This window comes from Trichomycterus rosablanca, chromosome 11 (assembly GCF_030014385.1).
Source record: "Trichomycterus rosablanca isolate fTriRos1 chromosome 11, fTriRos1.hap1, whole genome shotgun sequence".
Lineage (NCBI taxonomy): Eukaryota > Metazoa > Chordata > Actinopteri > Siluriformes > Trichomycteridae > Trichomycterus > Trichomycterus rosablanca.
The window spans coordinates 2,816,523-2,829,820 of record NC_085998.1 but is presented as its reverse complement, the minus strand read 5'-3'; the positions used below and the strand labels follow the sequence as shown (position 1 = coordinate 2,829,820).

General features: G+C 42.5%; 1 protein-coding gene across 1 annotated transcript; it reads right to left on the bottom strand.

Moving 5' to 3' along the window:
* Window positions 1-6,235: 6,235 nt before the first annotated feature.
* On the bottom strand, window positions 6,236-7,357 carry LOC134323129 (ATP-sensitive inward rectifier potassium channel 1-like). Its single transcript, XM_063004553.1, has one exon. It carries the CDS (start codon window positions 7,355-7,357, stop codon window positions 6,236-6,238), a length of 1,122 nt encoding a protein of 373 aa, XP_062860623.1.
* Window positions 7,358-13,298: the final 5,941 nt, after the last annotated feature.

Below are 13,298 nucleotides of genomic sequence, written 5' to 3'. Positions count from 1 at the left end.
CAGTGTCCAGTGTCAATTGCACTGTGGAATTGAATTAAATTTACCTGTTAATCATCAGGTGTAATGAAGCATCAAGGTGGCCGCAAACATACAAAATACACTCTAAATTTAACAATATAATAAAATAATAAAGTGTAATAATATTATTATGAATAGTTATAATAATAAATCTAATCTAATCTTATTATTATATCTAATAATAAACTTAACTTAATATAACAATATAACAATAATAATAATAATATGTGGATCGTCTAGGTGGCAGCAAACATACAAACCCAGTTCCAACGAAGTTTGGACAAAGGGGTAAATATAAACGAAACACAGCAGTACAAAGACAAAATATTTAATATTTCAGCTTATCAATTTTATCTTTTTTACTTTTTATTTTATTTATTTTTTTAAGTTCATGTCCCATTTGTTTGGAATTTGTTGCAGGCATCACATTAAGAAATGTAGAAGGTAGAAGACTAACTATTCGTTAACTGTACTGTATTAATTATTATTATTATTATTATTATTATTATTATTATTGTGACAGACGTCTGTTTTATTATTATTTAATTATAATAATTATTAAACTCCTGTAAAAGACAGTTTACGAATCATTTGTGTGTTTTGTTTATATTTCAGCCTCTGCCCTAACATTTTAGGAACTGATTTTGTGGATCCTAATCATTCGAAACCTGTTCCTTGTTTTTATTGCGACGGCGCATGAATCTGCACACTCTGGCAACCCAAATTAATCCAATCTGGCAACCTTAGGCAACCTGCGTCACACGCGTCTACAATTGATCCAGCAGCAGCAGGAGCATCAGGAGCATCAGGCTAATAAACGTCCAGATCTGATCTGATTAGCAAACAAACGATTACAAAAGCAGCACAGGGGACGTGGGTACATCCCAAACCTCTGAGCTTAACCAGTACCTCAGTGTTTACCACGATATTTACAATATTTACAATAACGTTTAGCTCAGTCAACACTGTGTGTGTGTGTGTGTGTTCATAAAGTTTTCAATTTACTGAAAACACCCGCTACTGAAGACACTCACTTTTCAACAGACTACACTTTAGTGACAAAGAATCATTATTATTAATGATTAAAATGATTAAGACCCTCTATATAATAAATCATACCTAACACCTTTAATAGCCAGTAGACTTTATCAGGCTGCCATTTAAACCAGTCTACAAGTGCAGTTTTCCATCTGAACTTTGTTTCTACACTGTAAGTAGGGTGTCTGTACGTCTGGTTTTAGGGTGGACAGTCTGGTTTTTCATCCGCCTGTCCACAGTCCGGCGCAATGCCTGGATGGACACACATTCGTCCTCCTTTGAAGGCTACCGGATGCTTATAAGGATCATCATTCATTTGTCTGTCATTTGCTTACAAACGACAACAGAAAGGACTCGTATTTGATCGGTTTAAAGCCGCCACTCTCCGTGAGGATGTCCACCACTTTATTGTGGAACGTCCGACCCTGAAATGCTTTTTAATAATGACTAAGTTTTAATAACCATCACAATGTTGACACGCCAAAACGATAAACAGAGTGTCGCTCAGCACCCGACTCATTTGGAGATTCAAGATTCAGGAAAGATGAATTTTAGTACTAGAACAGGGGTGTCAAACTCATTTTCACCGAGGGCCACATCTGCATTATGGAGGCCCTCAAGGGGCTGATTGTAGCATATCCTGCTGTGATTGCAGTCTGCCCTGCAGTCTTGGACAATTTGTTGTTTTTCTTGGAGGCTAAATTCTGTACCGGTTTACCAGAGACGTACCGGTTATCCAGCTTTCATTAAATTTCCTCCTTCTGCTTTATTTTTCTCTTCTTGTACATTTTGGGATTATTTGTAAATATTTCTCAGCATCACTTGTTGGAAAACCGCCTCAGTTAAACGCTGATGTGAAAACTCTGCCATCTAGTGGCGGGATACGATCACTGCGGGTCACAAAATTGGCATGCATTGTGGGAGATGCAGTTTATGTACGATTTTACAGTGTGAGTCTAAATGTGGTGAGTAGAACCTTCATTAATGTGCTAATTTTATACTTTCTTTGATTACATCACAATTACACAGATCAGCCATAACATTAAAACCACTTTCTTGTTTCTACACTCACTGTCCATTTTATCAGCTCCACTTACCATATAGAAGCACTTTGTAGTTCTACAATTACTGACTGTAGTCCATCTGTTTCTCTGCATGCTTTGTTAGCCCCCTTTCACGCTGTTCTTCAATGGTCAGGACCCCCACAGGACCCCCACAGAGCAGGTATTATTTAGGTGGTGGATGATTCTCAGCACTGCAGTGACACTGACATGGTGGTGGTGTGTTAGTGTGTGTTGTGCTGGTATGAGTGGATCAGACACAGCAGCGCTGCTGGAGTTTTTAAATATTGTGTCCACTCATTGTCCACTCTATTAGACACTGCTACTTAGTTGGTCCACCTTGTAGATGTAAAGTCAGAGACGATCGCTCATCTATTGCTGCTGTTTGAGTCGGTCATCTTCCAGACCTTCATCAGTGGTCACAGGACGCTGCCCACGGGGTGCTGTTGGCTGGATGTTTTTGGTTGGTGGACTATTCTCAGTCTAGCAGTGACAGTGAGGTGTTTAAAAACTCCAGCAGCACTGCTGTGTCTGATCCACTCATACCAGCACAACACACACTAACACACCACCACCATGTCAGTGTGGGGGTCCTGACCATTGAAGAACAGCATGAAAGGGGGCTAACAAAGCATGTCGAGAAATAGATGGACTACAGTCAGTAATTGTAGAACTACAAAGTGCTTCTATGTGGTAAGTGGAGCTGATAACATGGACAGTGAGTGTAGAAACAAGGAGGTGGTTTTAATGTTATGGCTGATCGGTGTATATACATATAGTACATATATACAGATGTACAGTACCATGTAATTCTTTCTTCGTATATCCCAGCTTGTTTGGCACAGGGTCAGGCAGTGTACGGCGCCCCTGCAGCTGAGCGTGTTAAGGGCCTTGCTCAAGGGCCCAACAGTGGCTGCATGGCAGAGCTGGGATTCGAACTCTCAACCTTTCAGTTGACCCACTAGGCTACCACTGTCCCACTGTTTTGAGGTCCGATGTCCTTTTTTGGGGGGTTATGGAAGTGGCCACTCTAACTGTAATGTACGTGTGCAGCCAAAAAGACAACCACGTCTCCATTCCCATGCTGCTGTAAAGCTTGCTTGACTGTGGACACATCTGTTCCATGTGAAGGAATACAGAGGGCGTAGTGTGTTCCTCCGAGTCCAAAATACCTGGACCTGGATGTGGTGCATGCAGCAGCTTTCAGGAGTGCAATGGGGAATTGGACACGTCTAAATGAAAAGAAAATCCTTAAATAAGGTAGAAGAGAAGCAGAAAGGTTGCAGAACTAACTGGAATCCTTGTAAACAAGTAAACATCAAACGAAATGCTTATTTTAAAGAGAAATATCAGAATTTATTATATTCTAACACAGAATTCATTTCAGTGATACAGGCGGGTACATATACAAGCAGAAAATAGTTCTTTATGTATATCTTTATGTTATATTGCATGTATATACAGCATCAAGAACATCATATATGGACATAACAGACACTCTCGATCTATAATATTCATTCATTCAAAAAAAAGTGCATGTGTGGGAATTTGTGCCCATTAAATGACAAAAAACATATAAAAAATATTGCAGGTCATGTAGTGATGATGGACGAGCTTACAGTTAACATTCTTATGGAGGAAAATGGTGCAATGGATGATCTGGAGGGCTTAGGATGTTTCTATGTACGTGATGCTGCTCTCTGTAAGACTTCATCGCGGGCGGGTAAAAAAAGATGTAAATACATGTGTAGGAGGAGGGTCTGTAGCTAATGGGGGGGAAACAAAATACAACACCCCCCAGCTCTCTAGGTTTAAGGCTCAGGTTTGAGACTCAGGTCTCAGTGGTGCCACCTTCCTGGCTGTGCGTCTGAAAGAGGGAAGGCCGGATAGGGATTTGGCGCCTCCTGTGTGTGGTTTGGGTGCTGGCGCGAGCGGTGGAGGAATACAGAAGGAGCAGCGTGGTCCATCCTATATATGTACTCAGACTGTTAGAACTCTCCACTAGGTGGTGTACAGACGTAGCCGGCGGCTTCGCACAGGTCGAGGGTGTCGAGCGAGGGAAAATGAAGTATATCCAAGTGGGGGAGGCAAAACCGTAGGGGAAAAGTATTGGTTGCCACCATAAATCCACATTACAGGGAGGCATGTATAATTCTGTCCTATAAAGTGTTACACCTACTGTACAGATTGATGACTGATGATTGATGAGGGCAGTGATAGCTCAGTGGTTAAGGTACTGGACTAGTAATCAGAAGGTTGCCGGGTTCAACCCCCACCACCTCCACTGTTGGGCCCCTTAACACTTGATTGTTAAAATTTGTGTTCGGTTATAATTGTAAGTCACTTTGGATAAAATGCATCTGCTAAATGCCGAAAATGTAAGTGTAATGATCTTTGTGGGTGTACAATAACTGACAGATCTTCTTTTTTGCATGCACAAGGTGTGGTAGTCCTTCATCAGTGGACACGTTCTGATCGCTGGTCGCTGCTGACTTTTCAGTCAGTGATTGTATACCCACATTATGTACCTGTATGTTCTGTGTAGCTTATAAACTAATGAATCTAGATCCCACATCCAGTAGGTGTGTGTACCTGATAAAGTGCTTATATCCTGTATGTGAGTACAGGTGGCGGAACGGTAACAGCACTGCCCCGAGTCCTGGGGGTTCGAATCCCGAACCTGAACTCACCAATACAGAATACTCAGTGCAGGAGCAGGACCCAAGTCTGGAAAGATGGTCCCCAATTAAATACGTGATTGAATGGCGCCCCCTGTTGGATTTATTCATTCATTTATTTATTTTTTATCCTTCCAGATCGTTTCTGTATTTGGTTTTCTCCAAATAAATAGGACAGGCAGATGTTTACAGCACAGCTTAGACTAAATCAGAGTACTTCACAAACGAGTAAATAATAATAAATATGTATTTAATTACAAAATTAGATTAGGATCGAAATTATTAAAAACAACTATTATTTTAAAGTACAGAATTAAATACACGAATATTAAATAATTAATTAGGGAAGTGAGGAAAGTAGTAGTTGTTTTTTTTTTTGCCACTGCTTTGTCCTGGTCAGGGTTGCGGTGGGTCTGATTCATTGGGCAAAAGTAATGAAACAGCCCAGCCACACACACTCACTTCACACACAACTCTGGTACCTCAATTTAACCTGGCTGCATGTCTTTGGACCTGTGGAAGGAAACCCCACATGGGAATCGAACCCAGGCTCTTCTTGCTATGAGGAGACAGCGCCACCCCCCACGCCACCGTGCCGCCCATTTATGACAGTTATGATACTGATAAATAGTGAGATTTTAAAAGTATTCACACCCCCTGTAATGGTAAGAGTTTCAGTGTCCTGTAGCACCTTACTGAGGGTCAGGATAAGTAGAAGTTCATATCAGGTGGAAAAGGACGCCCTCAAGTGGCCAGGAGGCAGATTTTTTTTATTTTTTTTAAAAATTTTATTTATGAATTTTTTCCGCCTTTTTCCTCCCTTTTAGCGCGTCCAATTGCCCGATTGCGTCATGCTTCCTCTCCACCAATGCTGATCCCCGCTCTGATTGAGGAGAACGAAGCTAACCCACACCCCCTCCGACACGTGGGCAGCAGCCGTATGCATCTTATCTTATCACCTACACTTTGACGAGTGCAGTGCAGCTCAGCGTTGTGTACGGAGAGACACACCCTGAGAGCACTCTTTTCTCATCTCTGTGCAGGCGCCATCAATCAGCCAGCAGAGGTCATAACTGCATTAGTTATGAGAGGGAGACCCCATCCGACTTAGTCCCGCCCATATCTGAACAACAGGCCAATCGTATTCGAGATCCCGGCTCTGGTTCCAGCGTGTGTTTTTACCACTGCGCCACCTGAGCAGCCAGAATCCTAATCTTAACCCCAGTCATACCTGCTGTGCACCACCACTGACGGGTTCTGAAATGTTTAGTCAATTAGCGCAAAACTGCTCCAATAATCGAACAGAAGGAGGGAGGGGGGTGTGAATACTTCTGTTTTGCTGACATTTAAAGATAAAAAATATATATTTATTATTGTTTGTTACAGTATGTACAGGCTCCTCAGTTCATCATGAGAACGTAGAAAAGACTTTTGTTGGTGTCACATGCAAGTAGCTCTGATCTGGTCCGGGATTTCGGTCACTTCAAAAGCCTGGTTATCGACGCCGTTGCGAGTGTTGTGGTGATGGCACGGGTCGTTGTAGAAGCAGGACGGACAGCGGGCGGTCGGCACGGCCTCCACCCTTTCGAAATTGGAGAAGTCGACGCTGTACTTCCCCTGTTTGCTTCGGGAGATGATGGGAAGGAACTTGTAGCCCCACTTGATCTCCTGAGGGATGTAGGAGGTCCGGACCTGGCACGAGGAGCTGGTGGACTCGTCGGTGCCGTCCAGGAAGACCACCAGCTCGAAGTCCTGCTGAAGCAGGGTGTCCACGGACAGCTTGAAGAACGGGCTGGTCTTGTCGATGATGTGGAGCAGGGTCAGGGGGCAGACGAAAAAGAGGCTGTCCTTCCCGGCGTCCACGATGAAGTCGACGTTGACCTGGTCCAGGATGATGGTCTCGCCCTCTGGATTGACCGTCGTCCTGAGGAGCTTGCCGTAGAGCTGGCTGCCGATCAGCAAAGTCTTGCGCAGGTTGGCCACTCGGATCTGCAGAGTCAGGGCGCCGTTCTTCGGGCAGATGACCGCCATTGTGCTGAAGGTGATGGTTTTGGCTCTCTTCTTGGGCAGAGTGAGTTTGGCCATGAACAGTCCGCACCAGAAACAGTTAATAAACACCCCGACGATGGTCTGGATGGTGACCAGGGCCACGGCGCCGGGGCAGTACGGACTTAGGACTCGCATACCGTAGCCGATGGTCATCTGCGTCTCCAGCGAGTAGAGGTAAGCGCTGGTCAGGCCAAAAACGTTGAACACACACGGCTTGTGGTCCGAGGGCGGGTTCTGCCACCACATGTCGCCGTTATTGAGGCCAATCCAGTACCAGATGAGTCCGAAGATGAACCAGCTGAGAGTGAAGGAGGCCACGAAGCACAGGAGCATGAAGCGCCAGCGGATCTCCACGAAGGTGGTCCAGAAGTCCTGCAGGTACGCGCAGCAGCTCCGGTAGTTGATGTTGCCATACTCGATGTTGCAGTGCCCGTTTTTGGCCACCAGGCGGTTTCTGGCGATGCGGCGACTAGCCTTGTGGTCTCTGATCAGCTGCCCCAGGGAGCGTGCCATCTTTCAAACAGGAACCTGATCTACAAGGCAAACGAACCAAAATCAATACAGGGCGTGATCAAAAGTATGTGGACGCCCCTAGTTACTTAGATCTTTGAACTAATACCCATGGTTTAAAAATAGGACGTCCAACAAACTCTTGATCGGGTGTCCATATACTTGTTGGTCCCTCAGCTTCTCACAACACTTTGAAGTACAGTGTATCACAAAAGTGAGTACACCCCTCACATTTCTGCAGATATTTAAGTATATCTTTTCATGGGACAACACTGACAAAATGACACTTTGACACAATGAAAAGTAGTCTGTGTGCAGCTTATATATCAGTGTAAATTTATTCTTCCCTCAAAATAACTCAATATACAGCCATTAATGTCTAAACCACCGGCAACAAAAGTGAGTACACCCCTTAGTGAAAGTTCCTGAAGTGTCAATATTTTGTGTGGCCACCATTATTTCCCAGAACTGCCTTAACTCTCCTGGGCATGGAGTTTACCAGAGCTTCACAGGTTGCCACTGGAATGCTTTTCCACTCCTCCATGACGACATCACGGAGCTGGCGGATATTCGAGACTTTGCGCTCCTCCACCTTCCGCTTGAGGATGCCCCAAAGATGTTCTGTTGGGTTTAGGTCTGGAGACATGCTTGGCCAGTCCATCACCTTTACCCTCAGCCTCTTCAATAAAGCAGTGGTCGTCTTAGAGGTGTGTTTGGGGTCATTATCATGCTGGAACACTGCCCTGCGACCCAGTTTCCGGAGGGAGGGGATCATGCTCTGCTTCAGTATTTCACAGTACATATTGGAGTTCATGTGTCCCTCAATGAAATGTAACTCCCCAACACCTGCTGCACTCATGCAGCCCCAGACCATGGCATTCCCACCACCATGCTTGACTGTAGGCATGACACACTTATCTTTGTACTCCTCACCTGATTGCCGCCACACATGCTTGAGACCATCTGAACCAAACAAGTTAATCTTGGTCTCATCAGACCATAGGACATGGTTCCAGTAATCCATGTCCTTTGTTGACATGTCTTCAGCAAACTGTTTGCGGGCTTTCTTGTGTAGAGACTTCAGAAGAGGCTTCCCTCTGGGGTGACAGCCATGCAGACCAATTTGATGTAGTGTGCGGCGTATGGTCTGAGCACTGACAGGCTGACCCCCCACCTTTTCAATCTCTGCAGCAATGCTGACAGCACTCCTGCGCCTATCTTTCAAAGACAGCAGTTGGATGTGACGCTGAGCACGTGCACTCAGCTTCTTTGGACGACCAACGCGAGGTCTGTTCTGAGTGGACCCTGCTCTTTTAAAACGCTTGATGATCTTGGCCACTGTGCTGCAGCTCAGTTTCAGGGTGTTGGCAATCTTCTTGTAGCCTTGGCCATCTTCATGTAGCGCAAGATCCTCAGAGAGTTCTTTGCCATGAGGTGCCATGTTGGAACTTTCAGTGACCAGTATGAGAGAGTGTGAGAGCTGTACTACTAAATTGAACACACCTGCTCCCTATGCACACCTGAGACCTAGTAACACTAACGAGTCACATGACATTTTGGAGGGAAAATGACAAGCAGTGCTCAATTTGGACATTTAGGGGTGTAGTCTCTTAGGGGTGTACTCACTTTTGTTGCCGGTGGTTTAGACATTAATGGCTGTATAATGAGTTATTTTGAGAAAAGAATAAATTTACACTGTTATATAAGCTGCACACAGACTACTTTTCATTGTGTCAAAGTGTCATTTTGTCAGTGTTGTCCCATGAAAAGATATACTTAAATATCTGCAGAAATGTGAGGGGTGTACTCACTTTTGTGATACACTGTATGTCTGTGGGGATTTGTGTACATTCAGTCAAAAGAGCTCACTTGAATGGCTGAATGTTGACATTGATCAAAAGTATGTGGACTCCCCTAGTCACCCATGCATTTGAATTCAATGAACTCATGATCAGGTGTCCATATACTTTTGGCCATATGAATCGGAATGTCAACCGACATCAGTGCCCAGACTGAATGGGCACAAATCCCCACAGACGTACTTCTAGCAGCTTTGTTGATCGAGTTCCAGGCATTTGCATTGTTTATTACTCAGGCACCTAAATCACCTGACTTCAGAAGTATGTGGACACCACTTTTATTGACTGATCAGTTGAAAGATTGGGTTGGAATCCAGGTTGTTGGTCCCTAAGACTTTGAGGTATGTCTGTGTATGGGAATTTGTGCCCGTTCAGTCAAAGAGCTGATCCGAATGGTCAGGAAAGTCTCAACTGATGTTCCAGTTCCACTCACTGTCTCACTGTCCATGTTATCAGCTCCACTTACCATATAGAAGCACTTTGTAGTTCTACAATTACTGACTGTAGTCCATCTGTTTCTCTGCATGCTTTGTTAGCCCCCTTTCATGCTGTTCTTCAGTGGTCAGGACCCCCACAGCACCACCACAGAGCAGGTATTATTTAGGTGGTGGATGATTCTCAGCACTGCAGTGACACTGACATGGTGGTGGTGTGTTAGTGTGTGTTGTGCTGGTATGAGTGGATCAGACACAGCAGTGCTGCTGGAGTTATTAAACACCTCACTGTCACTGCTGGACAGAGAATCATCCACCAACAAAAAACATCCAGCCAACAGCGCCCCGTGAGCAGCGTCCTGTGACCACTGATGAAGGTCTAGAAGATGAGAGACTCAAACAGCAGCAATAGATGAGCGATCGTCTCTGACTTTACATCTACAAGGTGGACCGACTAGGTAGGAGTGTCTAATAGAGTGGACAGTGAGTGGACACGGTATTTAAAAACTCCAGCAGCGCTGCTGTGTCTGATCCACTCATACCAGCACAACACACACTAACACACCACCACCATGTCAGTGTCACTGCAGTGCTGAGAATCATCCACCACCTAAATAATACCTGCTCTGTGGGGGTCCTGTGGGGGTCCTGAACATTGAAGAACAACATGAAAGGGGGTAACAAAGCATGCAGAGAAACAGATGGACTACAGTCAGTAATTGTAGAACTACAAAGTGCTTCTATATAGTAAGTGGAGCTGATAAAATGGACGTTTTGGATCAACCAATCAGTCAATAAATAAATAATAAATTGAATGGGCACAAATTCCCACAGACATACCTCACTTTTTTTGTGAGAAGCCTCTCAGCTGTTGGACAAGCTGAAAATATCACGTAGAGGTTTTTGAAATTGGACGTCCAACCAGCTCATGGTCAGGTGTCCGAATACTTTTGGACATATAATATATTTCAAGACCTAGAACGTTCTACTCACAGCTGGAGAACTGGAATGTCGGATGTTCCCGCTGCCTCCTCTTCCAGGAATCTGAAGAACTTGTTCCTCACTCTTCCGTCAAGCCTCGATAATCAATAAACTAAAAACATCAAGGGACCCAAAATCCAGAAATCCTGGAATGTGATCCTCTTCTTCTGAAGCTCAGTGTGAGCTCAGCCTTTCATCTTCTGTCTGGTTCCTCTCCGGAGTGACCGGGCTTTTATACCGAACCCGTGGGTTCCAGGTACTGAGCGTGTTAATGTTTACCTGTACACAAAAAATCAAGCTCTGTACACCACTGGGGCGGAGAAGAATGTCCATCCATCCCACAACACACACACACACACTCACACACACACACACTCGAAAATACTGCTGCCAATCTACCTATAGGGCCAAAAGTATCTGGACACCTGACCATGCCCTTGTTGGACACCCCGTTTGAAAAACCTCTGTGAGATCTTTCCAGCTAGAAGCTTCTCTCAAGAACTGTGCCCGTTCATGTTGGTCCAGAAAGCCTCAGTTGATGTTCCGGTTTATTCCAGAGCTGGTCAGTGGGGTTGTGGTCAGGGATCTGTGCAGGACACTAGAGTTCCTTCACACCAGACCCTACTAGAGTAGAAAAGGACCTTTCACAAAGTAGTGATGGGTAACGGGTGTGGCAGGACCATCTGAACTTCATGTTCCTTTTTCTGTATAGCGTAAACGCAACGTTTCTTCACAGCATCTTTGTTTTACAGAAAGGTTCCCTGTGAAACCTCCTGCTCCTCATAAAGGTTCTTCATGGTCCTCAGCTGGTTCCTCCAGGAACCAAACCTGAAACATGATGAAGGTTCTTCAGCAGCTTTGCTGATTTTCAGACATTTGCATTGTTTATTAATCAGGCACCTAAATCACCTGCAGCAAAAAATATGAACAACATGATGTGACATATTTCAGAAGTATGTGGACACCACTTTTATTGACTTGATTTACTAATTAAAAAAGTTTAAATCAGTGGGTAGAATAAATAATAAATAAATAATGAATAAAAAATAATTAATACATATATAAATAATGAATAATAAATAAATAATGAATAAAAAATAATTAATACATATATAAATAATGAATAATATATAAATAATGAATAAAAAATAATTAATACATATATAAATAATGAATAATAAATAAATAATGAATAAAAAATAATTAATACATATATAAATAATGAATAATATATAAATAATGAATAAAAAATAATTAATACATATATAAATAATGAATAACTAAATAAATATTAAGTAAATAAATAATGAATAAATAATAAATACATAAATTATAAATAAATAATAAATAAATAAATAATGAATAAATAAATAATATATAAATAAGTAATGAATAAATAATGAATAAATAAATAATGAATAAATAAATAACAAATAATTAAATAATGAATAAATAAATAATGAATAAATAAATAAATAATTAATAAATAAATAATTAATACATAAATAACAAATAATTTAATAATGAATACATAAAAATGAATAAATAAATAAATCATGAATAAATAATGAATAAATAAATAATAAATAAATAAATCATGAATAAAAAATACTATATAAATAAATAATGAATTAATAAATAAATAATGAATTAATAAATAAATAATGAATTAATAAATAAATAATGAATTAATAAATAAATTATAAATGAATAATAATAAATGATTTAACTGATTAATTAATAAGCCACTTAAAGCTAGACTTAAAAACAGCAATGATGGACGCTAAAGATGAACGCTGTATCATTCAGATACCTGTGAGCATGGAGCATTTCCTGTGCTATCGGCCGGTCAGGCATCTACATACAGAAATGATTGGCTATGCCTTAGCGGTGGGGGAGCGAACGGCTGATGCCCTGTTTAGGTTTGGCTTTTTGTCCGAGGTGTGTTACTGCAGTTAGTGCAGGACCCACCACAGCCCTGACCAGAACCAGATCTTACGTGCCTTACATAACTTCACAGCAACAGTTTAGGGAATGTCCTTTCCTGGTTCTGTACACAAAGCAGCTCTATCTATAAAAAGCTCAGGTTAAAAACCAAGAACCTCCAGCGTCCTGCACAGAGCCCTGACCTCAGCCCCACTCAACAACTCTGGGATGAATCGGAAAACCAACATCAGTGCACAGATTCCCACAGACAGTCTTCTTAATAGATCACACAGACGTCAATCTATTTTAATAGCGTTTGTTTTTTAACTGGGCGACCGAGAAGCTGACGGTCAGGTGTCCGAATACTTCTGGCCGTTCAGTGTAGGCGCTTCATGCCTCAGTGGTCGAAGCCCTTGCTTGACTTTAGTGATTAATATGGTGTTAAATTTTTCACGTGTTAGTGCTGCGCTGCTTCACTTCGTGGAAATTCGTGCATTAACCAGAACAGCCTGAGGAATGGGGGGGGGGGGGCTGTGTTCCATGTTCCAGTTAACTTTCGGACCCCGTGAATACTCCTCTGTTTCTGAAGGTGTTATAGTTTTACTGCTGATTTAAACATATTTAATTAACAAATGAGTTATAATTACTCAAGCACTCGTCACTCCAGCTGTAGAACTGAACCGCTGGGTTCCGATTCATCCCAGTGGCGTGTGTAACAAGGTAGAGGTCGGGACACTTTACAGG